This window comes from Mya arenaria, chromosome 17 (genome assembly GCF_026914265.1).
Source record: "Mya arenaria isolate MELC-2E11 chromosome 17, ASM2691426v1".
NCBI lineage: Eukaryota > Metazoa > Mollusca > Bivalvia > Myida > Myidae > Mya > Mya arenaria.
The window spans coordinates 27,083,841-27,110,780 of NC_069138.1; the positions used below are offsets into that span (position 1 = coordinate 27,083,841).

At 35.4% G+C, this 26,940-nt stretch overlaps 1 protein-coding gene across 4 annotated transcripts in view; it reads right to left on the minus strand.

The window, feature by feature from the left end:
- Nucleotides 1–924: 924 nt before the first annotated feature.
- LOC128223981 (large proline-rich protein BAG6-like) overlaps nucleotides 925–26,940 on the minus strand; it is a 38,911-nt gene continuing 12,895 nt past the window's right edge. For 3 of the 4 annotated variants that reach the window (XM_052933538.1, XM_052933540.1, XM_052933537.1), the window contains 18 exons: nucleotides 25,682–25,966; nucleotides 23,710–23,845; nucleotides 22,995–23,198; nucleotides 22,105–22,371; nucleotides 21,178–21,407; nucleotides 18,683–18,791; nucleotides 15,084–15,224; nucleotides 13,490–13,662; nucleotides 10,205–10,472; nucleotides 9,713–9,807; nucleotides 9,366–9,494; nucleotides 8,693–8,795; nucleotides 8,212–8,339; nucleotides 6,577–6,836; nucleotides 5,917–6,064; nucleotides 5,225–5,389; nucleotides 3,901–4,008; nucleotides 925–3,326 (listed from right to left, as the gene is read on the minus strand). In XM_052933538.1, coding sequence (XP_052789498.1) covers nucleotides 3,054–3,326; nucleotides 3,901–4,008; nucleotides 5,225–5,389; nucleotides 5,917–6,064; nucleotides 6,577–6,836; nucleotides 8,212–8,339; nucleotides 8,693–8,795; nucleotides 9,366–9,494; nucleotides 9,713–9,807; nucleotides 10,205–10,472; nucleotides 13,490–13,662; nucleotides 15,084–15,224; nucleotides 18,683–18,791; nucleotides 21,178–21,407; nucleotides 22,105–22,371; nucleotides 22,995–23,198; nucleotides 23,710–23,845; nucleotides 25,682–25,966 — 3,222 coding nt within the window. In that variant the 3' untranslated portion in view covers nucleotides 925–3,053. The remainder of the gene's footprint in view (nucleotides 3,327–3,900; nucleotides 4,009–5,224; nucleotides 5,390–5,916; nucleotides 6,065–6,576; nucleotides 6,837–8,211; nucleotides 8,340–8,692; nucleotides 8,796–9,365; nucleotides 9,495–9,712; nucleotides 9,808–10,204; nucleotides 10,473–13,489; nucleotides 13,663–15,083; nucleotides 15,225–18,682; nucleotides 18,792–21,177; nucleotides 21,408–22,104; nucleotides 22,372–22,994; nucleotides 23,199–23,709; nucleotides 23,846–25,681; nucleotides 25,967–26,940) is intronic. The other variant, XM_052933539.1, reaches the window with a different exon arrangement.

The window sequence follows — 26,940 nt, forward strand, 5'->3', positions numbered from 1 at the left end:
CAGGCACCAATTTAATGACTGACATCAATGTAATGACAGGCACCAATGTAATGACAGGCACCAATGTAATGACTGACATCAATGTAATGACAGGCACCAATGTAATGACTGACAATAATGTAATGACAGGTACCAATGTAATGACTGACATCAATGTAATGACAGGCACCAATGTAATGACTGACACCAATGTAATGACAGGCATCAATGTAATGACTGACACCAATGTAATGACAGGCACCAATGTAATGACTGACACTAATGTAATGACAGGCACCAATGTAATGACTGTAAAGATGACCCTAGGGACCGCAAACGCAATCCCATGAAAGGTGTCCATAAACTCTTGCTTTATACCCTAACTAAAATTAATCAGATTCAAACATTTTTCTATTTTTAGTAACAGTAACCTTGACCTTGACTCTAGGGACCCTAAATGCAATCCCATGAAAGGTATCCCTAAACTCTTCCCATGGACTAGGTTTGGTCAAGATATGTCAACCCTTACTGAAATTATTCAGTTTCATAGGTGAATTTGAAGCCGCCCATACCAATTTTGGTCAAGATATGTGAACCCTGACTGAAGATATTCAGTTTCAACTGTTTTTCTAGTTGTAGTAATAGTGACCTTGACCTTGACCATAGGGACCCCAAATGCAATCCCATGAAAGGTATCCATAAACTCTTCCTTTATACCAAGTTTGGTAAAAATAAGTCAACCCTAACTTAAGTTATTCAGTTTCAACCATTTTTCTATTTTTAGTAACAGTGACCTTGACCTTGACTAGGGACCCCAAGCGCAATCCCATGAAAGGTATCCATAAACTCTTCCTTTATACCAAGTTGGGTCAAGATATGTCAACGTTCGTCATTCTAATAACCAGGTTTCAATATGTGAAAACCTGGTTAAAAATCAAGAACAGCTCAATTTTTATTTTTATTTATTATTTAGAATAGCAACAACAAATTGTTTATTTCACGTTAATTTCTATTCCAACACAATATATCAAGGCAGGATTTAAAATGCAAAGGCAAAGCAACGTGTGTTAGTGAATTATGTCAACTTTAAAAGCACATAAATTCCATGACTTTAAGGGTCAATCATTAGTTAAGCTGAACAAGAGCGCCCCTGAGTGAACGCCAGCGCTCATCTGTTATTTCTTTAAAAGAAGGGACATAACTTGGCAATTATTAAGGTCAAAGTTGTGGGTCTTGTTTGACATATGCTTATTGTAGGAACATGTGTACCATATTTCGTTTCAATATCCTGCACGATTTTTGCCAAGGATAAAGTTTTTGAACTTCAATGACACAAGGGCTATGACAATATCTAAACTCATTTCTTCAAAACAGATAAAATAACACAACATAAAATAATGCAATCAGTTACAAGTATATCAAATTCATTTGCATGTATGTGTACTTGTATAGTATACTAAAGTCTTGTAAGGCATGTCCAAAAAAGACAAACATTGGTCAATATTTACAAATTGTTAATTACTAAGGTATTTTTAGAGGATGGAAATGTCATAATTTGCTTGTGCTATCAGTGCTTAGAATACAACCCACATTTAATTAAAGCCAATGAAATTGCAGACTGGCAAAATTATTAAGTTCTAGGCTTAATCATTAAACATTTCAACATTCACAGGTGTTTCAAGGTCCGCCCACTGCCACTCATCAGATACGCTATCCTTGTGTCAAATTTTGCGTTTACTACATGTCAGCCAATGAGGATGCATTCTAAGTCAGTTAGATGACCTGAATTAAAATCTTAATGCTTAAGAAGGGCTCCTTCACTACACTCACACTGCCCATTATTAATCATTATGATTTTAATTCATGTCATGTAACTATTACTTTATTCTTACAGCTAAAAACTTAACATCAAAAAATGAAATTTTCAAGAAAGCATTCCTTTTTGCAAAATCTGTTATGATCATTTATCTTTATTGTAAGTCTATATGCTTTGAACACTTTATAAGGTTTAACACAATAACCTTATTGTATCATACTTTTCAGCCTTCATAAAAAGGCAGAATACTCTCATTATGCATAGTTTATACATCAAACTTTGCACCTATTGCTGGTTAGTATGAACAATAAAATATAAATATTCTACATTGTAATAATGTAATGAAAAGTACTTTACAAGAAGTATGATGATGAAATCTGGGGTGAAATTCTTAATCTGTTAGCTATCGAGTGCTCTGTAACAAATTCCTATATAACAGTATGTTAGCAGAGCTCTTAGTAGTTTCTCGTGGCTTGAATTTTGCTGACTCACATTTTTTTCTTCAGGTCTTTGCACAGAAAATCTGCATAAAAAATTAACTGTAAAAACACTGTGGACATACGGAGGTGGGCTTAACCTTTCCCGCTTTTTTTCTATTGGTTGATTTATTATAATTTTAACCAAAGGCATTTTTGAAGTTCAGTTTGTTGCATATGTAAGAAGGGCTCTTATGTGGTACTATCGAATAGCTTTCTGCCTATTCAAACCACTCAAGCTTAGTAGGAATGATTCATGCAGCCGTCACATTTATCTTGTTTTCGACAAACAATAGTAGATAATAAAATCGTTTCATATATTACAGAGAAAAAATAATTAAAAAGAACAATAGTAACAGAATTATTTGATCTGAAAATGAGGTACATTAAGATATCAAAACAAAGCTATTTCTACGAAAATCATTAATACAGAATCAAAGAGCCTTTGTTTTTTATAAATAAATTCATTTTTTTTGTTTAAAACCTGTTGGTCCAGCCTTGAATGTGCATATAAAGATGTGCAAGTCCTACATATGATTAAATAAACAAATATATACAGTATTTATTTATAACTTCACTTCTAGTTTCATTACTATTTCCTTTTATAAACACATTGTCTCCAGTAATAACAACCAAGATGTATGATGATGGATAAATCCCTTGTTTACTCCCCTTTCACATGGAAGCAAAACACATAAATATTCTCGATATAACTTCGAACACTGTGTTAAGTCACTTGACATACAACTTCATCTCAACTGGCCATAACTTTCCACTATTCATCATTTTTTGCCAGCCGATTTATGGTAATACTCGTTACTGTTAGGGAATCGTTCCGCACGAAAATCTGAATCCGACTCAAGCCTTTCAGCCAATGAGCTGCTAACTTCTGACTGAAACGCCTCCTGAAGGTTAGTATCTGCAGCAAGCTCAGTTTGGAGATTTTCCATGCTGCTGATTGGCTCGACTGCTGCTGCGGCTACAGCTCGCTGTATAGAATGAGGCAGAGCACGAGCAGAGTTGGATAAGTCAGTTGCTTTCTGGTCAGCCATTATCTGATTGGAAAAGAACACAAAGATTTATTTCTAACGTATTCCAACTTATGGGTTTATAGCAAAATAACTGTGCAATCACTGCCAAAAGTACTTTAAATCTAATAAAGATGTCACAGGAACATGATAAATGCCCATGGTTTGGTCATTTCCAAGTGTTAGCCGATTGACCTATGGTGTGACCTTGACCTTGGATGAAAAAATACTATTGGTATCACATTTACCATGTTACTTTAAATTTCTGTAAAGTTTGAATAAAATTAAAATAAGGTTGAAAATGTTACAGTTGAGACAAGATAGTAACACTCCAACGGACGAGCAATTCCTATGTGATGTGTGATTACTATATAATTATGCCTCCCTTTGGAAGCATGGATATAACTTTCTGCATAGCAAAGCTAAGACTGATCGGTAATCAATAATGTATACAAGAAAAGCTGCAATGCGATGAAACCAGCTTTTATATGATTGATGCATCTATAATGCTATCCCTGAATATACTTCATGCTTAGCTTGTGTGCTAGATAAATACCAACTTGAGTCTCATATCTGTAATGGCATTATGAATGTATGGTACCTTGCGTCGTTTAGGAGGCATTCCCTGCATATAGACATCGCTGAAGGGCCGTTGCTGAGCCGGCTGCCTCTGTGCTTCAATGTCCCGGGATATCACTGGAACCCACTCCTATAGTACAGGGGAGATATGAAGAGCATTATTTGTTAGAACTTACTTCAATTTGATTGTAAAGATAGCTGAAAACTGATATGAATCTTTCAGTGCTCCAGCCAGGATTTGAAATGGGCAGGGTGCTTGGTCAGAAAGGGCACCTGATGTGCATTGAATGAGCCTTAATTAGGTACTTGTTAGGACTTATGTTTAATTCTGTGTATGTGTTGCTACTATTTCCAATACAAATAGTTTGTTATGAATACCATAGCTGTTATTATTACTTTAGTGTCAACATTACCGTATATATATATATATATATATATATATAATATATCTATTATTTTTATACTTATTTCTGAAAATTAACTCTGTCAAACAAAAGGGCAAAACATGGTGTAGTAAAAAAGTTAATAGGGTGTTGGAAAAGGGCAGCAGGGTGTCGCACCCTGCTATTTAGGCCTAGCTGGAACACTGAATCTTTCTTGCGTCTCATTCCTTCGGATGAAAACAGTACTGATCTTTTTCAAAGGCTATCAGAGAGTACTATGGGTGGGGATCAAACTGACAACCACTAGGATGAGATGGACACCTAGACCAGTCTCACCCTTTGATTTCAATACATTTTTTAGAATAACCACTCATGAAGCATAACGGACACTAAGCAAATGATCCCCAACTTCAACTTATACCCAAATATGAAGGCATTTGAATCAAATCACTAAAAAAAAGAAATACTAGTGACAACTAGTCATGGCTCAGCCTGGTGTCAGATGCATTTCATCTTCTTTGGACTGTATTTGAAAATTGAAAATACAAATTCATTTTTAACTCTATATTATATATACAGTCTTTGAATAGAACTACTCCATCCACATCTTAAAATATCATCCGAACTCATATTTACTAACTAAATGCTAAACTTTCTCATAAGTAACATGAAGTAGAACTTACAGCGGGTATGAGACTTTCAAAGTTATCACTCCCCGCCTGTGCTCCCATGGGAGAAGGCTGACTCCCATTTGTAATGGGAGATATCCCAGTATTAACATGTATCTCTAGTAATTAAAACACATCCGCTAAGTGAATTAGTAGAACTTACAGCAGATACAACTCTTTCCCAGTTATCACTCCAAGCCTGTGCTCCCATGGGAGAAGGCTGGGAGATATCCCAGTATTAACATGTATCTCTGATATCTAAAACATATCCACAAAGTGTATAAGTAGAACTTACAGCGGGAACAACACTTTCCCAGTTATCACTACCCGCCTGTGCTCCAACAGGAGAAGGCTGATTCCCGTTTGTAATGGGAGATATCTGACTGCTACTGCTATCTGCCGATGCCGCTCCCTTGACTTCCCGTATTGGAGTTACACGAGTGACAGTGTCCATCTCAACCTAGGAAAGGTATTTAAGATAATATGAAGTATAGGAAAACACCAAACACTTACTATTCATTTACTGCGGGCCTTAAATTCTCGAAACATCCTTAGTCCCTTATAACAGGATCAAGCGAAGCACACACCTTAGTTTTGGTATAATTAATGTTATATTGACAATCTAAAAGCTTTTTGGACTTTCAAAGAAAATGATCTCCATGATGATATCACAAACATTTTTTTTATTTATTAATGAAATAAGCTTCATGTTTTTTATGCTTAAGAACTTCCGCAAAATTTGGTACTGGATTTAGATACTTAACCTCAGTGATGTTGCAAAGGACTAACACACTGAGGTGTGCCTGCAAAATGGTATGAACTAATATAATTTCAGGTTGTTAATACTGATATCATTTACAGTTGTGTTGTTTTTTATATCAATTGGTAAAAGTCTCCAATGACCACAAGCTTTAGTTGTATCATTATAGCATTATATGGATGAGAATTTAATAAACTATGAAAAAACATCACGAGACCGCTACATACCTCTGATGCCCCTGGCGATGTTGATGAAACAGGAGGGCTGGTCTCCATTGGTTGACTCTCCTCCTTCTGTTTTATTGCTTGTTTGAGAACGGGGGCCTGCACAGGGGAACTCTCAGGCTTTGTACTTGTGCTTGTACCAACTGTCGGCCTGAAGGTCATATAAATAAATTAATAGGTATTATATCAGGAGTAAAGCTAGAGAACAATTTGATATAAGTAAGAAGCCAAGCTTTACTACAACAACTATAATTCTGTGGATGGGATGTGTCCCATATCATGAGTGCCCATAATTGTACTAGAAAAGGTCATCATGACCTTGACCTTTGACCTACTGACCCTAAAATAGGGGTATTTACTATGACCAATGTGCATACCAAAGTTTTAGACTATATACAAAGTCATTCAAAGGTCATCAATTGTTAACAAAAGTGTGACAGGGACGAAAACTGGGCTGCCAACCGGATGCCCAACAAATTAGTCCCCATGTACTTTAAATTATCTTTTCAAAACAATGCCCAACTTTAATGCATTGATTTACCGGTATATCAGATTTTGGTATGATTCTTTCTACAACAATAGGTTTAAGAGTGACTGCTGTACATATCATTCTTTGATGAAAGTATGATCTTTAAACAACAAAGTATTTACCCAATTACCCACCTTTCAGATTCAGGTGCACTACTACTAGTTGGAGTTGCACTTGAAGCAGATGATGACTTCGAAACCGGTTTAGCCGAAGACTTAGTCTGAGTTCTTGATTGAGTGGCACCAGATGGCTGCCCAACTGACTTGTACACAATAAAGTGCGAAATCTCTCCCTCTGTCACCGTTATGGATGGGTAGAAACCACTTAGCTGTCTCAAGGTCATAGAAGACATCCATTCCTGGATAAAGGGGTTCACGCCTGATGTGAACCGTTGCTGAAGTTAGGAATAAATTGTTCATATCAATAATAAACCGAACATAATTAATAAGCCAAAATAGTCTTGGATCAAGCTCAGCACACTGAATCCATTGGATCAACGCACATTTCGCACAATTGTTTTTCGAATCAATATATCTGAATCGTTATACCATCTATTTCGAAAATAAGAAAGGTATGGTAAGTTCAGGCAAAGTATGTATGTTTTTGCAAGTAAATCTTGACACTCCCTTAACTATGAACTGTAATTCTTGACCTAACAAAATTCTGTAGTAACGTTCGTTGATAGGATGACCTCACTATGTTTGTGTTGATATCAATTGTGAAAAAATCATCCTTTAAAAAAGTTTTGAGACTTTTAAAGAAAATAATGTTGAGGATACCCGGTAGTGATATCACAATAAACTAATTTTTGTTGTGTTAAATCAAGGTTGAGCTATTTGGGTACTAGGTAAATGAAATAAGATACATTAGCACGCTAGGCTCAAGATAATGAGACAGCAGGGCCAGACTATTGAAGAAAGTTAGGTGTCTTCATGTATGATTCAGCCATGAATGTACAAGGTATATTTTTACAAACACAACATATAGAATTATTTTCTCTCATCTGGTGTCCAGCCCCTTTAAAGCTGCACTCTCACAGATTTACCATTTTTACAACTTTTTTATTTTTTGTCTTGGACAGAGCAAATTTTAGTGTAAATATCTGCAAACCAATGATATAAGATTGCTGACAACAAAACCGATCGTAGTTTTTCACATTTCCTTTCGAAAATTAATGTTTTATGGCCTAAACCGTTACTAACGGTTTAAGAAAAATGCTTAAAAGATCCATTTTGAACTGAACTATAAAAATCTGCTATATATTTTTTGTCAGCAGTCTTATATAACTGGTTTCCAGGGATTTTCACAAAAATTGACTCATTCCAAGACAATTTTTTTTTTTTTAAATCGTTCAATCTGTGAGAGTGCAGCTTTAATGTAGCAGTTGACATGTTTTCTTGCATATTTCATTGGCGCTTACAACTCAAACTTATTTTTAAAGTGTTGTTTATGTTACTACATTTATCTGGCCATTTTTATGAACAACCCAACCCTATTCCACCAATTGCTACATTCCCAAACAAACATGGTGCTTTTACCCAGCAGTATTACACATGCTTACGGGACACGATTCCGCTACCTATATTCTGCACAGGCTAACAAAATACCTTTAAATATAATATTAAAATTTCTACACCATTTTTGAAAGTGATTTTACCTTTAACTTCAGTTCATTTTACAACATTTCTATTCAGAAACAACATAAAAAAGTTTTCAAATCATGGGGGGATTTTTTTAGAGGGGACTTTATCTTTAACACTCTTGCTTACCAGTCTGTTAGCGAGGAGATTTTCGACTGCCTCCCTTCCTCCTAGACAGCGCCCACACAGGATATACAACTCGGACAACGTCCTACGAACACACGCATACAAGTCAGCCCCAAAATTGGGGTCGTTCTCTGAAACAGATAACAAATGTGATTAAAACCATGATTTGTGATGCTATCTTTGTGTATCTGGTTGCAAAAATACAATGATGACAACACTCCCAAGTTACCATCATTTTTCTATTCTGTCACATTAAAAGGTTCCTATATTTACATGTGTATTCGGTCACTATGTCTAAACAATGAAAACTATTCTTTGAGAGGAGGCCTAAATCAGTAAAATAGCTAGCAGTTCAAGTACTAATAAACTAGACTCTCATGTTACAGGTAGTATTTAGGCTAAATTATTAAACAGGTACTATGAAGCTTGTCTGTCTGTTGTAACATAAAGATAACTGATAGATTAGTGCTGCACTATGACCTACCTCTGGCATTCATGGCCAGTGTTATAATGTTGAAGAGATTCTGGCTGAAGAATCCCATGAGTGTTGCCTGGAAGTCTATGTGGGGCCGGGGCTGGGATACAGCCTGCAATACAAACACACAATGTCTATTTAGATTATATGGGGTGCAATGTTAAACAAGTTATTTTAAATTTCTGTCCATACAAGAGAAAGTTACATGCCAGACACAAGATATTGAGCCAGACATACGCAATTTTAATATGCCCAACTTTGAGGGCATAAAAAACAAAAACACAAAAGCCGATAGGAGCTGACACCAAGACTTGTCCATTGTTTTTCAGTCAAAAAAGGGGAACAACAACAATAACTAAGGCCATAGTTATGCGTCTTGCTGTTACAAAGAGAGGAGTTAAAAAATACAGATTATGTGATTCTTCTCAATGAACAATCAATGAAGCTTAATACTTGTCACAAATAATTTTCAGAGTACATTTATTTTCGCAGTGTAATTAGCAGCAAGGGAAGATAACAATTTTATAAGAAGTTATGATACCTGATATTGACACATTATACTTCCAAGTTTTCTCAACATATTGGTCTATAAATATCAACTGCACTTTCAAATTATTTTATAATCCGCACATTGAATTTTTTTTGCTCTTCAAATTTATAAGGAATGTAAAAGGCACTTCACCACTGCCTCAGCGATCTCTGGCTGCATCGAATCCACAAGGGTCTCTACAGCATCTCTGATGGTCCCCTGGAGGGCAGGTAATCCATCTAGCACCCGTGTGGAGATGAACTCCCTTAGTGGCCTCTGAACCTGTAGTGGATTTTGGATGAAATGTTTTACTTTAAAGAGACTGTTTATTGAATTATAGAGACTACCTCCTCCTGCCAAAATGTCAAAAAAAAATTGTTTATTTCAGTGTAAGATGGGTTTTTTTTCACAAGTGTCATAGAAAAACATTTTCACAAGTGGCGAAGCATAACCTGACTCATGTTATTTGACTAAAGTATTTCAAGAAAAAATCTGTGTACCTGGTTCAGTGGTGTGGGCTGACCATAGAAGACCTGGATAAGGTCTGTGATTTGCAGGCTGGCAAGAACACATGACAGGCACTCATTAATGAAACCTGGAAAGAATACATATTCAGTTCATATCACATTTAAATACACTCGAAGATTTCAAATCATATAATATAATATTCAATACTATTTCATTAAATATATCAATTATAGCATTAACATGTAGTACCTCATTTCTTTGCATTCCCAAAATGCAATATGATATTTGTAAAATGATTTTAATATTGATCCATATCTATTTCATAAATTTGGTTGATACCTGTACCAAAGCATACTTAAATCTTTGATAATAGCGTTTGCATCAGAATGACAATGACAACACCAGCGCTATCACAATATCTTAACCTTTTTTGTTTTAAAGAAACAGGCCGTCATATAAAGCTTAATATTATTTTTTTATCAGAAACATGTGAAACAGTTCAATAACAATCACATATTGCTTACCTTCTCCTTGTGGCACATTGTATGACTCCCCGAGTCCCGACAGGAAGTCAGCAATTGTCTGTCTCGGTGCCTGTCCCACAGCAGCTTGAGACATATAGCCTGTGATCCCACTCACAAGCTGTGTAAAAGCCTCATCACTGATTGGCTGTTGGCCTGTCTGACCGGTTCCCGCACCTGAGGAGCTGGACTGGTTATTGGCTTGGGTTGACTGGGTACTGGCTGGTGTTGACTGGGTTCCAGTAGATTGAGGACCAGTCTGCTCCTGATTCTGAAAAGTATGAAAAATGTGCACATTGTTGTTAAAAATGAATATTAAAAGTCAGAAAATGCAGACAAGGAAATAATGCTGGTTCTGAATGACAATGATATAATACAGTTTGATTAATATACCGGGTACAATAATGTCAGTGCTCCAGTCAGGATTTGAAAAGCGAAGGGTCCTAGTCGGTAAGGACACTTAGATGCACATTGAATGAGCCTAAATGGGGCACTTCTAGGGGCCAATGTTCAATTATTTAAAATTGTGTATGTGATTTATCTACTGTCAATACTTATAGAGTTTTTTATGAATACCTTAGTTGTTATCTTTACTTAAATTTTGTATAATTATTATTTTTATACTTATATCTGAAATTTGACTATCAAAAAGGAAGAGTGAGATGCCGTCAAAAGGCACCAGGGTGCCAGGAAATAATGCTGGTTCTGAATGACAATGATATAATACAGTTTGATTAATATACCGGGTACAATAATGTCAGTGCTCCAGTCAGGATTTGAAAAGCGAAGGGTCCTAGTCGGTAAGGACACTTAGATGCACATTGAATGAGCCTAAATGGGGCACTTCTAGGGGCCAATGTTCAATTATTTAAAATTGTGTATGTGATTTATCTACTGTCAATACTTATAGAGTTTTTTATGAATACCTTAGTTGTTATCTTTACTTAAATTTTGTATAATTATTATTTTTATACTTATATCTGAAATTTGACTATCAAAAAGGAAGAGTGAGATGCCGTCAAAAGGCAACAGGGTGCCAGACAAGGGCAGTGGGGAGCCCCATCCTGCTATGTAGGCCTAGCTGCAGCACTGAGTGTGAAATTTTGATGCCTGGCTGCCCCATTATTATTTTCGTATCATTTCAAAGGGTTAGGAGAGGGGAATATGTAAATATCATACTGATGACAATATTGCAAACATTTTGCTTTGATCTTGAAAAATTGGTCAAAAGTAGATTTCAGTTGAAATAAAGAACAAAAAACAAACTGCAAATAACAAAGTTCAAACAGAACTATTGTACCAAGATTTTAAAAAAGTTTCAAGGACTCTCCCCCATTTTCAAGTACTCAAGTCCTCTCTAAGCATCTCTATTGCTTGTAACTTCTTGTGCATTAGATCACATTTAATGCACAATTACACTCAGAATCATGTCAAATTCCAGTTTTGTTATAACCTGGTAGAATTTTCTGCAGATTTAAAGTTTTGAGATAGTTCTACAGGATGATGAGACCTGTGCATGATAATGAAATTAAACCTCCAAGTATCCTTTGCAGACAACTGAAAGTCTGCCGCAGTAATCCAGAATCCAAATTTGAAACATTAATAAAACAAAGTTAGCAAAAAATATTGTAAACCATTACACATTAATTGTAACCAAACTTCAGGTAACATGTATTCATTTTTCAATCCTTGATCTATATTTGGTTACAAGGTGTTTGTGTACACAAATAACAACTCCTTTAAACTCGTATCTATTTTATTTTTACCATTTTCAACACAAGACAACCTTTTCCGCAACACTGATAAAATAACACATCATGAGAATTGCTTAAAAATAATGAGAAAAAGTCCAAACCGTACCATACTAGATAACCATACTTGAAAATAGGCCTGTTATAGATAGCGCTATCATTTTCTTTCGGTTGTCTTCATCATTTGATCTGTTTGCTATTTTTGTTATACTTTTATTTCCAACAGAAAAAATCAAGAGCAATTGGGTCAATTTTATTCTTTTCTTTTTTTAATATTTATGTTATTTTTTGAGGAGTTATTGGCCATAACAAATTAAAGTAGTTTTCAAGGAGCAGGCATCAAGTTCAAGGACTCATCAAAAACTATATGAACCTTGAATAACTTGACCTGTATGTACCTCCTTTCGTTCATTTATTATACATGTTAGTAACCAGTAAGCATTACCCTTTCAAACAATATTAAAATTCGAGGTAGTCACCAGACATCGAAATTTTATAAGTACCAATTGCTCATTGAAATGAAAAGCTTATTTGTACATTGGAAACCATTGGAAACCTTAAGGACACTTATATCATGTATTTCTATCTTTTCTAACTTTGGCAAAGTAAATATAAGTAAACCAATGTATTCTGTTACTTCTGAATAAATTTTGGTCACTTCAAGACTTAACCTTACTCAAATTACTGAAAGTACTGTGAAATCATTAATGTTCGTGGGACATTAATGCTCGTGGTTTTTGTGGGTGGGGTGATCCACGAATTCAAGATCCCACGAAATATAGTCCTTATATTCACCTTTTTAATTGCCTTGTTATGCACATACTATGTTATGTAATGTACGTACATAGTATATTCTTAAAAGAGGTCGCAGTTTACAGCGGTATTCAGCGTAAATACCGAACTCACAGTATATCTTACTATTATTGTTTTGTTAAGTTATTATATTTGTTTGCCTTTAACAAATAACAAACTAAATCAATTCATTGTTTTTTTATGAACCAAATGACAGAAACATGTGCTGTTACGTGTGCTATTCATGAAAATCTCCAGGTTTACAAGATGAGCGTATTGAATGTCGGTACTCGATTTTTTTTCTTGAAAGAAATATTTAATTGATTACATTAATTGTTTACTCAAATATACGCACCTTCTTGGTGTTTTCACAGTTTGCAAAATTCTTAATTGGTATTCAATGGCTTCACTGATCAGGGTGCATCTTCTTTTATGACCTTAATTTCCAATTAAATCGATAGTTGACATGGGTATATGCACTAATTGGCATGTTGTACCCCTATTGGGAGTGTCATAAACCGTATGATGTGGGAAATTATGTGCCCAGCGCATGGAGATAATGCAGACGATTTAGGACGATCGCAGTTGCAGACTTTTTTTCGGAAATGTAAAACCACAAATTTAAGTACCCATGAAAAAAGTAAAATTTCGGAAAACCACGAAATTTCATGCCAACAAATATAAATGATTTCACAGTAATCAAGTAAATTTTATCACAAAAGTAATACAGGTAAAAAATACTCACAGCAGAAGAAAGAAATTGTCGTAACATGTTCACAAATTGAGGTTCTCCCCCAGTTGCTCCTGTGGCAGGCCCCCCGGCTGGTGAGGTCCCAGTCTGCTGGGGCCTCATTGGGGGAACACCAGGACGAGAGGGGGGCGCAGTGGGGACCCGGCCTGGCATCCTGAACCGCATAGCTGAAAGATATTGTAAAATATAAATTATTCATTATGATGCAAAATATGTCAGCATTTCAATATAAAATAAACATAAAACTTCACATTGCCAGTCGTGCATAGACTCAACCTTAGGGATTTAGTGCATTTATAAAAGATTCCTTTAATTTTGTGATCCTTTTTCACAATGGTTTTTTGACAACTTCTTGATGTTTAAAGAGAGCAGAAATAGTAAATATTCAATATCAATACCATGAATCCCACGAAAAATCAATTCAATCAAGTACTTATTAATATCACATTTATTTTGGTTCCCACAGAAAAAAAAAGTAAATCAAGTATTAAGTCAAAACGAATAAACTTGGTCAATAGAAAATAATTGAATACATATCTGTTTTACATAAACATAATAATTATTACTATATCTGAATATCCTAAGGCATTGCTCACACTTTATGGAGAGAGAATATGATTTCAGATATGAACAACCATATCTTAGTTACATAAACAAAAATGATAATTTAACCGTTTAGCAAATAGTCAAGTGACTAGATAAGACCTCCCAGTCAATAGCCAACTTCCTGATAAGCAGTCCTTATTTGTAAATTCTCTTTTTATGAGTATTGGCAAAGTGCAAATTTATAGAATGGTATGACCTTTAGATCAATATAACTCACATTAATTATGGCCTTATCTTTTTTATATGAATATATTTTTATAAGTAATTAAATAATCTAATGAATGATGTCAATGATATAATATTAAATGATTTTATTTCATCTGAAAATGTAGTTTGAAGATGGACTTGTACCATTTCTTTGAACTTTCATTATATGAGTTAACCAATCAGTCAAAATTGTCGGGATCAAGCCTCGGGTGTACTAGTATCAAGGCTTCTAAAAACCGACAAATTGCCAGTCTGGACCGAGCCAGACTGATTTCAGTTTTAAAAAGTGTAAAAAAAATTGGTCCGAAATTTTCTCATTGGATAAGTGAACTTGATTCTTATTTCTTTTAGCTCAATAGTGATGTAAGGTGATAGCTAATAGGATCACACTAAAGTCCATTTTTTGGGTCCCAGGAGGGCTTGAATCCACAACCTTTTGGGTTGAAGGTGGTCAAGTAAACCTCAAGACTACTTCCACCCAATAAAAGACCTTTCCTGTGGCTACAAACTAAATACTTGGTTTATACTAATTTACTTTAGCGTGATTTTTAAGACAGCTGAAAGATAATGTGAGTAACTCTACAGTCTGCATTTGGGTAGAAAACAGTACAGATGTCTATTGAGAGAGACCATGAAAAATTGTGTCCCTGGTGGGGTTTGAACACACATATGTTTGGGTGAGGGGCAGTGAACTAATTTCATGACCACTTTTTGCAGTTTCTGAAAAAAAAACACCTAATCCTTCAAAACTATACAATTTCCATATGATTTATACCTCCTTGTTGCAGACCACCTGGAAACATCCCCGCTAGCCCGGGGGGCAGTCCTCCTATCTGTATACTGGCTCCTGGTGGCATTGCAGGGCGGGCACCCGATGGTCTCGGCTGGGCACCACCTCCTGCCTGGCTACCAGCACCTGTAACATGTCAATGGTCCAGTAAACTTTAACACTCTCTTTTACTCATTTATACTTTGAGGTTTAATGTTAGTATCTTTTAACACTTCACCCTAATTTACTGCTATCAATTATACAATTTCAACTTTGATTACATACAAAACCTTAACCAGAAATTCTAAGTAAAGAGTTTTTTTGCTTTATATGCAAGAAAGATTTATCATACTTAATATACTTAATTACAAAGATGAATAATTAGGCTCCATTACTTGCATTATATTCAAAGTAGTGTTATCTAACTTCAGTAATTAAGGTATTAGACATGTAATACAACTCGGGAAACATCGACATATATCGCCACTCGCCGTAACAGATCGCGACGAACATCGGGCGTATTCGGCCTGTACCGGATGTTGCTATTTTTAGAAACAGAAGGTATTTCCCGGCTATTCATAGGTCAATAATGGAATTTCTACATCGTAGGATTTGGAAACATTGTGATGTTTTTCTCATGAATATACGTTTAAAATATATAAACACTAAAAGTACACGCTGACAGTTGATTACGATACATCTAACAATTTGAGTCATTACAGTAAAACATGGATTATAAGTGAAATATACGCGTAAGAGATTTTCTCTCGAAAAAAGACCTGTCAACAATCGGCATGGAACTGGGATATTCATATCAAAGGGCTCTGAATGTAAGTATCCTTGAGTAGTTGTGTAAGTTTATGTGTTCAAAAACTTTTGTTTTTTAATTTATCTTTGGAATTCTTAAATCATTTTATTAGCTAAATGTTTAGACAGCATGTTCATATTTTATATGTACTTATGTAACATGTACATAAGTTATGTACATGTTACATATTTCTATATGTACTTATGTACATAACTTATGTTTAAGATATGATATGAGTATGTAATCTTTAAATTGATTGTTTTATCTTAGAAAAATATTAGACATAAAATTTTGTTTAAAAATGATGTGTTTTGGTACGTGACCTATTTCTAACATACCACAATACATGTACATACCTGTTATTTGTTTATAAAATGCATATTTTCAAAATTAACCTGTGAAAAAAAGTTGTATGTGGTTTGGGGCTTGAAGCCGCATCTGCTTGGACACTATTAACATTCATTGGCTTGGTGTAGGTCTTGTTAAAACCCCGTACTGTTGTGAATGATTATCAACCATATGCACAACAACTACACATTTGTGCCTACCAACCCTTACTCTTGGCTAAAACAGATATTAGTGCAGAATGTATAATACTTGTGCATTTGTATTTTACGGTGGTAGTTTCTGCTGGTTGATAATCAGAAGTCTAATTTCTTCCAGGCAGGAAAATGACTGAATATTACTTAGTCAACAACACTGGGTTATGAAGAATTCCAGCCTGCATTAAATACTATGTTGGATCCTTGAGAGCGGATTTGACAGCCATGTCCATCCACAAGGCAGTTGCATCTGATCGAGATGATGTGAGTATTTCATATAAAACATATTTGACTTGGTTTTTGTTTTTATAAACCTACGGTATTCAATAATCAAGTGGTGGTGGTGGTGGTGATGGTGGTCAAGTGGTGGTGGTGGTGGTGGTGGTGGTGGTGGTGATGATGATGATGATGATGATGATGATGATGATGATGATGATGATGATGATGATGATGATGATGATGAATTTTATTGATAAATTTAATAATTTGCTTTATATATATACATGTATGTATCAGCTTGTTGTTGTTTTTTCAAAATAATGTTGAGAAATATTAAACTGTTTATATTTTATTTTGTATATGTATGGCAGTATAATTATCTATACTAATTAGTTAGAAAGGCTTTAAAGTACAACTTTTTTCCTTTACAGCACTAAACATTCTTGATGGGTAAAGTACCTGAAGGTGCATGAAAACCAAATCAGCATTGACTCAGCATTGAGTAGTTATCATCTGTACACACACTACAAGTACAAAGCATGGGAACAGACCAAACTTCAACTGTTGAAGAGTGAAGAATTATTGTGAAAAAAACTAATTGTTAGAATACCAATGACAAAATAAAACAGATATACATCAAATTACCCACAGAGATTGTTTACATGTTATTATATTTAAAAAAACAACATTAGTTGAGAACTTTCACTCTGATATTTTTGGAGGGGCGAGCCCATTTAGTGTTCTTGTTTCTTCACATATTTTAGTTTAAAAGTACACTCATTTGTTTTAAACTCTGTGTTCTGAGTTAGTATCATAAGTAAAATTCATTTATTTGAAAGAGTACATTTTATGAATAAGTCCAATTAAGCTTTATAATTTTTTACAAGGAAAAGGATGATTTTTAAGCATTTTATTAGCTATAAAAATGTATGGTAACATGACATTTTGTATATTTTCTTCAAAACTGGACGGTAAACTATCCTAAATTGTCTTTTAAATTGTTCAATAGACATCATAGATAATATCTAAAATGATTTCAGCAGCTTGCCTTATAGTTAACTATTTTTTATGAATTTTATAAAACTGCTATATATTTTCAAACATCGAAAAACTGCTCTTTTCCGAAGAATCATAAGATCAATCAAAATGATTTTTTTCCATGTTTATCAATAATGTGTTCGTTTGAACTTTAGTTTTCTGTTAACTGAAGTTTATTTTACCAAAAACTGTTGTGTTTATTTCATAATCTCTGATAATGCGAAAAAAATTCAAATATAGACAAAATATTTACTTGTCGCTCTTTGTAGCCCTTGGAGTTTGGGGGTGGGTGTAATGAAACATAAATAACTTTTTTAATTCACGGTAAAAAATCTTCAAAATTTGGATAAAAGTCCCATATTGTACCGTGATTATAACTATGTTGTCGGTTAAATCTTTTAAAAAAAGTGTGTATTACGCGGCTAATACCTTAAGTAGGAAAGACATTTGGGAACACATATCTCAAGTTTCAAATCATGGTATATTTGCTGAAATAATGTAACGCTAACATGCAACGCCAATGCAGGAAAGAGTTGTATAGCTCTCCTTATTCTTCAAATAGTCAAGATCAAAAAGAATTCAATAAACTTTGCCGTTAATTTCTTTTGAAAGGTCTTGAATATGAGACTCCAGAATTAAAACTGTTTTTTGATTATATTTTAAAATTGCTTCTTAAAGCTGCACTCTCACAGGTTCAACAGTTTGACAAGTTTTTTTATTTTTTGTCTTGGAAATAGCCAATATTTGCGTCAATATCTGCAACAGGTGATATAAGACTGCTGACAAAAGATCAGATCGCAGATTTTCATAATTTTATTTCCATCCGAAATTTAATGTGTATGGCTAAAAGCGTTACTAATGGTTTAAGAAAAATGCATAAAACATCAATTTTTGAAATAAAATGTACAAAACTGCGATCTAATTTGACTGGTTTACATGCATGGTCACATAAATTAGCTCATTCCAAGACAAAAAATAAATTGTAAAGCTTCCATTACCTGCAGGGGATGAGGTGTTTGTTGTTCCTGTCCCCCCAGGGGCGCTCCGTCCCCCCAAAAGACCTGACATCAGGTTGGTCACCATATCAGCCAGGGCTGTGTCATTGTTCTAGGAAGAAATTAACACATAGGTTATTTGGCGATTTTATAAAAGGTTTGAAAAAACTTGTTTGTTACAGTTTCAAAACGATTTAACTCTTCCACTATCTATATGCCCTTAAACTTACCGTATCTCTAACCCTTAACAGTAAGGGACCCCTAACAATAACACATCCAACCCTACCGTTAAAGAATAATTTTAACTTTCCTAAAAAAAAGATGATGAAATATGAGCAATTTAAGTGACTGACCAACTTTAGCCTTAGTTTCAATTGCTTTTAAACATTGATGAAAAAAAAAATTCCATTTAAATGCATAAATAACTCATTTTAACTAATCAAAACAAAAAAGGGCATAGGATTTGTGTAGAGTAACTTTTATAAATGAACTTTTCAAGTAATAGCTTTGGGGCCAAAAATTCCCCAGGTTTATGAAGCTAATCTCGCTAATATTTTAATATTTCATTGTTTTACTGATTAAAATCAAATGAGTTAAACACAAGAGATGTTTGTCAAACATTATGCCCCCTGAGCGCCAAGTTGCCAGAAATATTTGGACAATTGAATGAAATATGCATGGACTGAAATGACAGCTGATTTGTCATTGGATGCATATGAGGCAGGTCATCTACTTATGATAACTTAAGAAGGCAAATAAATGCCCAACTAAAATAGTAACATAAAAGAAAATCATTTCTATACAAACATTTATACATCAATCCCAATCATCTGTGCATGCATTAAAAAAATATGGACAATCAGAAAACCTTTTTTCAGCTTACAGTCACACTGACCTTGACCTTTGACCCACTGACCTCAAAATCAATAGGGTTCATCTGCTGGTCATGACCAATAAGCCTACCTAGTATGAGGTCCCTGGGTCAAAGCGTTCTCAAGTTATTGATCGGAAACCGTTTTTCATGTTAAGGTCACACTGACCTTGACCTTTGACCCACTGACCTCAAAATCAATAGGGTTCATCTGCTGGTCATGACCAATACACCTACCAAGTATGAGGTCCCTGGGTCAAAGCGTTCTCAAGTTATTGATCGGAAACCGTTTTTCATGTAAAGGTCACACTGACCTTGACCTTTGACCCACTGACCTCAAAATCAATAGGGTTCATCTGCTGGTCATGACCAATAAGCCTACCTAGTATGAGGTCCCTGGGTCAAAGCGTTCTCAAGTTATTGATCGGAAACCGTTTTTCATGTTAAGGTCACACTGACCTTGACCTTTGACCCACTGATCTCAAAATCAATAGGGTTCATCTGCTGGTCATGACCAATACACCTACCAAGTATGAGGTCCCTGGGTCAAAGCGTTCTCAAGTTATTGATCGGAAACCGTTTTTCATGTAAAGGTCACACTGACCTTGACCTTTGACCCACTGACCTCAAAATCAATAGGGTTCATCTGCTGGTCATGACCAATAAGCCTACCTAGTATGAGGTCCCTGGGTCAAAGCGTTCTCAAGTTATTGATCGGAAACCGTTTTTCATGTTAAGGTCACACTGACCTTGACCTTTGACCCACTGACCTCAAAATCAATAGGGTTCATCTGCTGGTCATGACCAATACACCTACCAAGTATGAGGTCCCTGGGTCAAAGCGTTCTCAAGTTATTGATCGGAAACCGTTTTTCATGTAAAGGTCACACTGACCTTGACCTTTGACCCACTGACCTCAAAATCAATAGGGTTCATCTGCTGGTGATGACCAATACACATACCAAGTATGAGGTCCCTCGGTCAAAGCGTTCTCAAGTTATTGATCGGAAACCATTTGGTATTCCGACCGACCGACCGACAGACAGACAGACCGACCGACCGACCGACATGTGCAAAACAATATACCCCACTTTTTTCAAAAGGGGGCATAATAATAATTCATTAAGATAAAAGAATGAAAATATTTGCATCTATCAAGTGTAACCTACATTATGACCCTTTAAAATCAAACTGAACTGGCAATAAATTGCACAGTTTGTCTGGTTAGAGCAGTCGTAAGCGCACTCGCTTTTCACCAAGGCAATCCCGGTTCAATTTCCAGCCTTGGTGCATGTGAGTTTTGTTGGTGGTTACCAAGCCCGACAAGAGGGTTGTTTAGAGCAGTCGTAAGCGCACTCGCTTTTCACCATGGCAACCCCGGTTCAATTGGTGCATGTGAGTTTTGTTGGTGGTTACCAAGCCCAACAAGAGGGTTTTCCTGCGGGTACTCCTGTCTCCCCCACAACACAAGACCACACTCCCGCAACAACACAAGACCACACTCCCGCAACATTGTGCCAATGAAAGTGACTTAGTATAAGTTATCGTAACTTTTTCACAATCGTTGTAAGATATAAAATGTTTAAATCATAAATTGCACATTATTATGCATCACTCTGTACCATACCTGTCTGTTCCCATTGTTATTAATGATGCTCCTTGCATGCGGCGTGAGGAAATGTCTCGAGGAACAGGGGAGATAACCATCAACAGGGCTCACATTCTGTGCGAGCCCAGGCATGCCGGGAACAACGAAAGCCTGGGCCCGTGGTGCCCCGGATGTCTGGGTGCCTGAGGTACTATTGGGAGTGGAGCCTGCACCCGATGTTTGGGTGCCTGACACATTTGTAGGGGTTGCTATTTTAATAGAAGGAAAACATGCACTTTTTATCCAAAAATATTGATTTATAAAAGCTCTTGAACTGACTAAGCCAGGAAGGATGAGTTGGTAGGGATTTCTTATATAAGAGGAGAAAAATATTTACTTTAAACCATGATTGAACTGGCAGGAGTTGCTAAGATGTCGGAATGAGTTAATATATAATACCAGTAAGTTTAATTAATTTTGTGTTATCCAGGTGATAATAAAATCTCAAATGGTTTTGAACAGACTATCTGTAAGTGTGAGTGGGAGGGGCAGCCATGATATATAAAATATTATCCTCAATTTTTGTCCTTAAGACAATAGTAATTAAGCCTTAAAAGCTTTCTAACTGACCTGCCATGGTTGCTATGGTAACAGGAAATTTTTACTTGAGGTTCCAGGGCAAGTTAGCTCTCAGAACCTTTTTTACTGACATCTGGTAGCTGTCAGTATGTATTATTTTCAGTATGAGTCAAGTGAATGGACTCCTATAAATAAGGTATAAGAATAGAAATTTATAAAATTGGACAAAAAGTATGTCTTTTGTTTCATATGAATAAACTTAAAACGTTGTGTTTTATATCACAATTGATAATCACTACAAGGCCTTTGTGGAAAAGCAATCTACTAAGACTGCTTAAAAGTGAACACTCTTCAGTCATGGATTCAATGATAGTCTTATATTCTTACTAGAAGTCTGTGTCCCGCTATTAGCCGGTACCCCATTTGGTCCAGCAGTCTGAGTGGCTGTCTCACTGTTGGGAGCCCCAGGCCTCACGATCCTGGGACCAAGTCTAATCCCCATCATTCCAGGCATACCAGCAGGCATTCCCATCGACATACCAGGCGGCATACCAGCAGGTATTCCCATTGACATACCGGGCGGCATACCGCCAGGCAGGCCCTGACCAATGTTGATCTGCATCCTCTGTGGGGTGCCCTGGGCTCCCATCATTCCTAAGGAAAATGTAAATTGAAACTTAGATTATCATGGACAAGACCGAATATTAAATATGCTCATATGTCAAGCCTTCAACATGAATAACGCAATGCCTATGGTCGAGTCCGGTCATGTGGTGACCCCATATTTTTCCACATTGGGTCAATAATCTTTATATCGTACCAAAATGGCATCTTTTCTCCAACTCTGATTAATAAATGAACCATTTCCCATAATTTGATCATTGTAAACAGGTTGTTGACAGTATTTATATGTTACAGGGCTAGTAGGTGATCCAATGTCTGATAAACAATGCACAGGAAACCTTATTCAGATGAGAGCGAAGATATGGTTTCCTTTGCCCCATATATCCCATATCTGGTCACCTACTAACCCCATAAACTTTTAATTACCTAAAGAGTATACCCTGAAAGCCTATATTTATATCTAATTAAACAAAACCCAGGTTAACCATGCTAGCAAAATATTCACTTCGGATGTTTTTCGGTTTACAAATTCTAAACTTTGTGAAAATGGTCAAAACTTAAATAGAACCATGTGAAATTAAACCAATTTATAGTAGCAAATATTTAGCCACAATAATTTATTCAAGAATATTCTAATACTAAATTGGTCTTACCAGCCTGTTGGGATATCTGTTGCATGATGTTTTGCAGGAAATTTGGAGGCAGTCCAGCTTGTCCACCTTGGGCTGGCCCCTGACCTTGAGGAGTGGCCTGACCTTGAAATGTCGCCCGAGCTTGGGCTGACCCCTGGTTTTGAGCCGACCCTTGATTTTGAGCAGCAGGCTGGGATGTTGGCGCTGTTGTGTCTGCTGGGGGAACTGTAGTCAAGGAACAGTTATTCAATTTGTCTAATAAGTAAGCCAGAATGTTTCTGATTGGTCAATATTTATTAAATATTATAATCAGAGCAAAAAAATAAACTGTGGACAACTCAACCAAGCTTTATATGATTGACTGCTGTTATTTATTAACTTACCAAAATCAATTTCATCGAAACTCATAAGTCAAGCAACAACACATAAGATACTGTTTTAACTTTTATCACTTACAGATTCAAAACAAGACAACAAATTATACTTAGATGTGAAAAGATATGTTGGATATTATATTCCTGACCAACCCAAATTTCTTAACCTTAAACCTTTTTAGCAGCCTTGAAATTGTTATCTAGTTTTTTACCTGGCTGAAAAAACTTACCGTATTGAGCTAGCATTCAATTTTGTATTACATTTAACTGATTATATAATATTTATTTAAACATTTTTCTTTTCCATGGATCTGAATAAATAAGTTGAAACTTCTGAATAAATAGGTTGAAACTAAGTGTACCATTAATCTGCTGCTGATTCCCCGCATCATCTGAGGTAACAACCTCAGCAGAGATGCTGTTAACCGTCATACTGTTTGGCCCCATCTCAACAAACACAAACGGGTTCTCGGGCGTGCCATTTCCCTGCGAAAGACCCTATAATAAAGCTTCAAGTTACAGAGATTTATGATAAACACATTAACATCATTGACTTTATCCAATATAATGTATTTATTGTCAATCTATTTGAATCTTTCATTAAATGTTTTCCATATATAAATAGTACAGGTAGACTGTGCACTGCAAAAGATGCAGAAATTTTTGTTGATTCTTCACTGTAAGCGTTGCACTACAAACATTATAGAAGTCTTTTAAACCCACAAAGATATCTTCCATGGTTCTACCATTGTTGAACTGTTGAAAAAGAAGTTTTCTAATTTCCGTTGCTCTAGTCATGTATTACAAATTGAAAAAGGCCGTCACAATAACATTGATCGAGACTTAAGGTTTTGTCCTTATTGTTTGAAACAAAATTTCTATGCTACAGAGGACAAATACCACTTTTAATAACTCTGCCCGTTGTATGATGATGTCAGACAAACATACTTCACTGACCAACTTAAACATAGAATTATAACGCTTCATTTGTTTTACAAATTATTATCAGACTACAATAGGCAAAGTATAATATCTGTTGTAAACTATATTGTAAAGGCTTTTGCTATAAGGAATGAGTTCATTCGTGATTGATAGTTTTCTATCATTATATTCATAGCTACTGTGAAATCATTTATATTCGTTGGCATGAAATTTCGTGGTTTGCCGAAAAATTACAATTTCGTGGGTACTTGAATTCGTGGTTTTTCGATTTTGAAAAAAAAAAATAATCGAAATTGCGATCGTCCTAGATCAACTGCATTCCACGCGCTGGCCCGTGATTTCCGCAGTCTACGTCACTCGGTTTATGACACTCTCTAAAGTGGTACAACATGCCAATTAGTGCATATATCCATGTCAATTATCGATTTAATTGGAAATTAAGGTCATAAAACAAGATGTACCCTGATCCTTAATACAGATAGACGAAGCCATTGAATGCCAATTAAGAATTTTGCAAACTGTAAAAACACCGAGAAGGTCCGTATATTTTAGTAAACAATCTTTAAAGATAGCTGATGTTTACAAATTCAATTACTTTTGAATGTCATCTCATTTCAATATTTATTTACACGTTTTTGTTTAATAAGTATATTGAACGCTTTTTTTTGTACATTGTCACATTGGGTGCTCAGTAACCTCTAATGTAATCGATTAATTATTTCATTAAAGAAATAAAATCGAGAACCGACACTCATCACATACATTTTGTAAACCTGGAGATTTTAATGAACTGCACATGTTAAGGCACAATCCATGCTTCTGTCATCTGTTTCATAAAAACACATTAAAATGATTTGGTTTATTATTTGTTAAAGGCTGATATATTCTATTAACAAAACAATGATAGTAAGATATACAGTTAGACTGATATTTACGATGTATACTGCGGCCTCCATAACGAATAAACTAGAGTATGTACATAACATGGCAATTGAAAAAGGGAATAAAGGGTCAATATTTCGTGGGATCTTGAATTCGTGGATCACCCAACCCACGAAAACCACGAACATTAATGCCCCACGAACATTAATGATTTCACAGTATATTTTTCTGATATATTTTGTATTATAAAAATGATCATTTATACTACTTATATATACATAACTTTGTCACCACTATATTGAACTTCTCTAGAATTTGTACTTGGGGCCGGAGGCCTTGTACTACAATAAATAGTAAGTTATGTTATTTTATGTTAAGGAGATCCTTTGTACCAAAATAAAACAAATGAGACAATGAATCGAAGCAGGCTGTCGTTTGAGTAAATCGTTGTAAAGATCTTCTTCTTTTTTTTTAAATTCAATCAAAAGCAGTTACTGCATTATGTTGTACCTGTCCCAAAACAGACTGTAGCCCAGCAGACATTTGCTGCTGTATCCTCTGCATCTGTTCATTGTTGAGCCCGGCACCGGCCTGTACACCAGCAGACTGGTTTGGTACACTAGCAGACTGGTTTGCAGCATTCTCAGACTGGGTACCAGTAGTCGCCTGAGCACCAATCCCTCCAGACTGAGTGCCAGTCTCTGCAGTGTTGGGCTGGGAGCTGGTACTGGTCCCTGTGCTAGTTGTGGTAGTGGAGGTCTGGGTACCAGTAACAATTGAACTGGGAACAGACACCTGCAATTGGAATGGTTGGTTTTTAAATATTATGATACAGAATTAACCAGTCAAAAATGCTGTTGTACATGGCATAACTTTCCATAAATAATTATTGTACATTTTGAATCATAAGATGAGTTTCACAAACATTCATGACGGTGGAGTATACCCCTTTAAAGTGCATTGTTTTCATCAAAATTAGTTTTTTGAACCAGCCCAAATTCTTATGTTATTGCCTGGCATCAATATTTTGAAAAAGCCCTTCGATATACAATCCAGAATATGAGCAAGCACGGAAAGCATTTTACCAGAGCGGGGCTTATGGGCTTGTGCTAATTTTGACCACTCTCGTTGTGATACAGATAAACTAACTCAAGGCATCATAGAGTGTATTGTGAAAAGTGAGAAAAACTACCAAAAATTGCCTCTATGGCTTAAAATTCGAGAGTGCATGGTGTAACAAACCTTAATTCCTTTACTGGAGTGTTAAATAAAAAATGGCCTAACTATGACCATGCCATTTATCCACTGTTCAATTTAATAAAATTTCTGTATTATCTATTGGACAAAACTGAAAAAGCAGTACTAAGCTTACAAAACAGTACTTAGTAGACTTGTAATGTCCCTAATATTCCACATTTTACTGAAAGCCAATTCAAGGTCATGCAAGCAATAATGATATCAAAGACAGTTTACTATAAAGGAACTTTTAAAAAGATAAACAAAACTTTTCTTTTAGAGGCCCTAACCTATAAAAAAACTTAATGACCAAAAATGAAAAAGGGATAAAAACATGCATTCAAAGTGTTTTTTTAAAGAGTATGAATGTGATTATTAGTGTCTTGACCTAAAATATAACAATTCTTTTAATTGAATAATAACCTTTACAGTGAATTTGAAATATACGTCTTTTTCAAATATTCAATCGTGTCATTCATAATCTAAAATAAAATAAATGGTAAGACTAAGACTTCAACTAATTATAAAGAAGA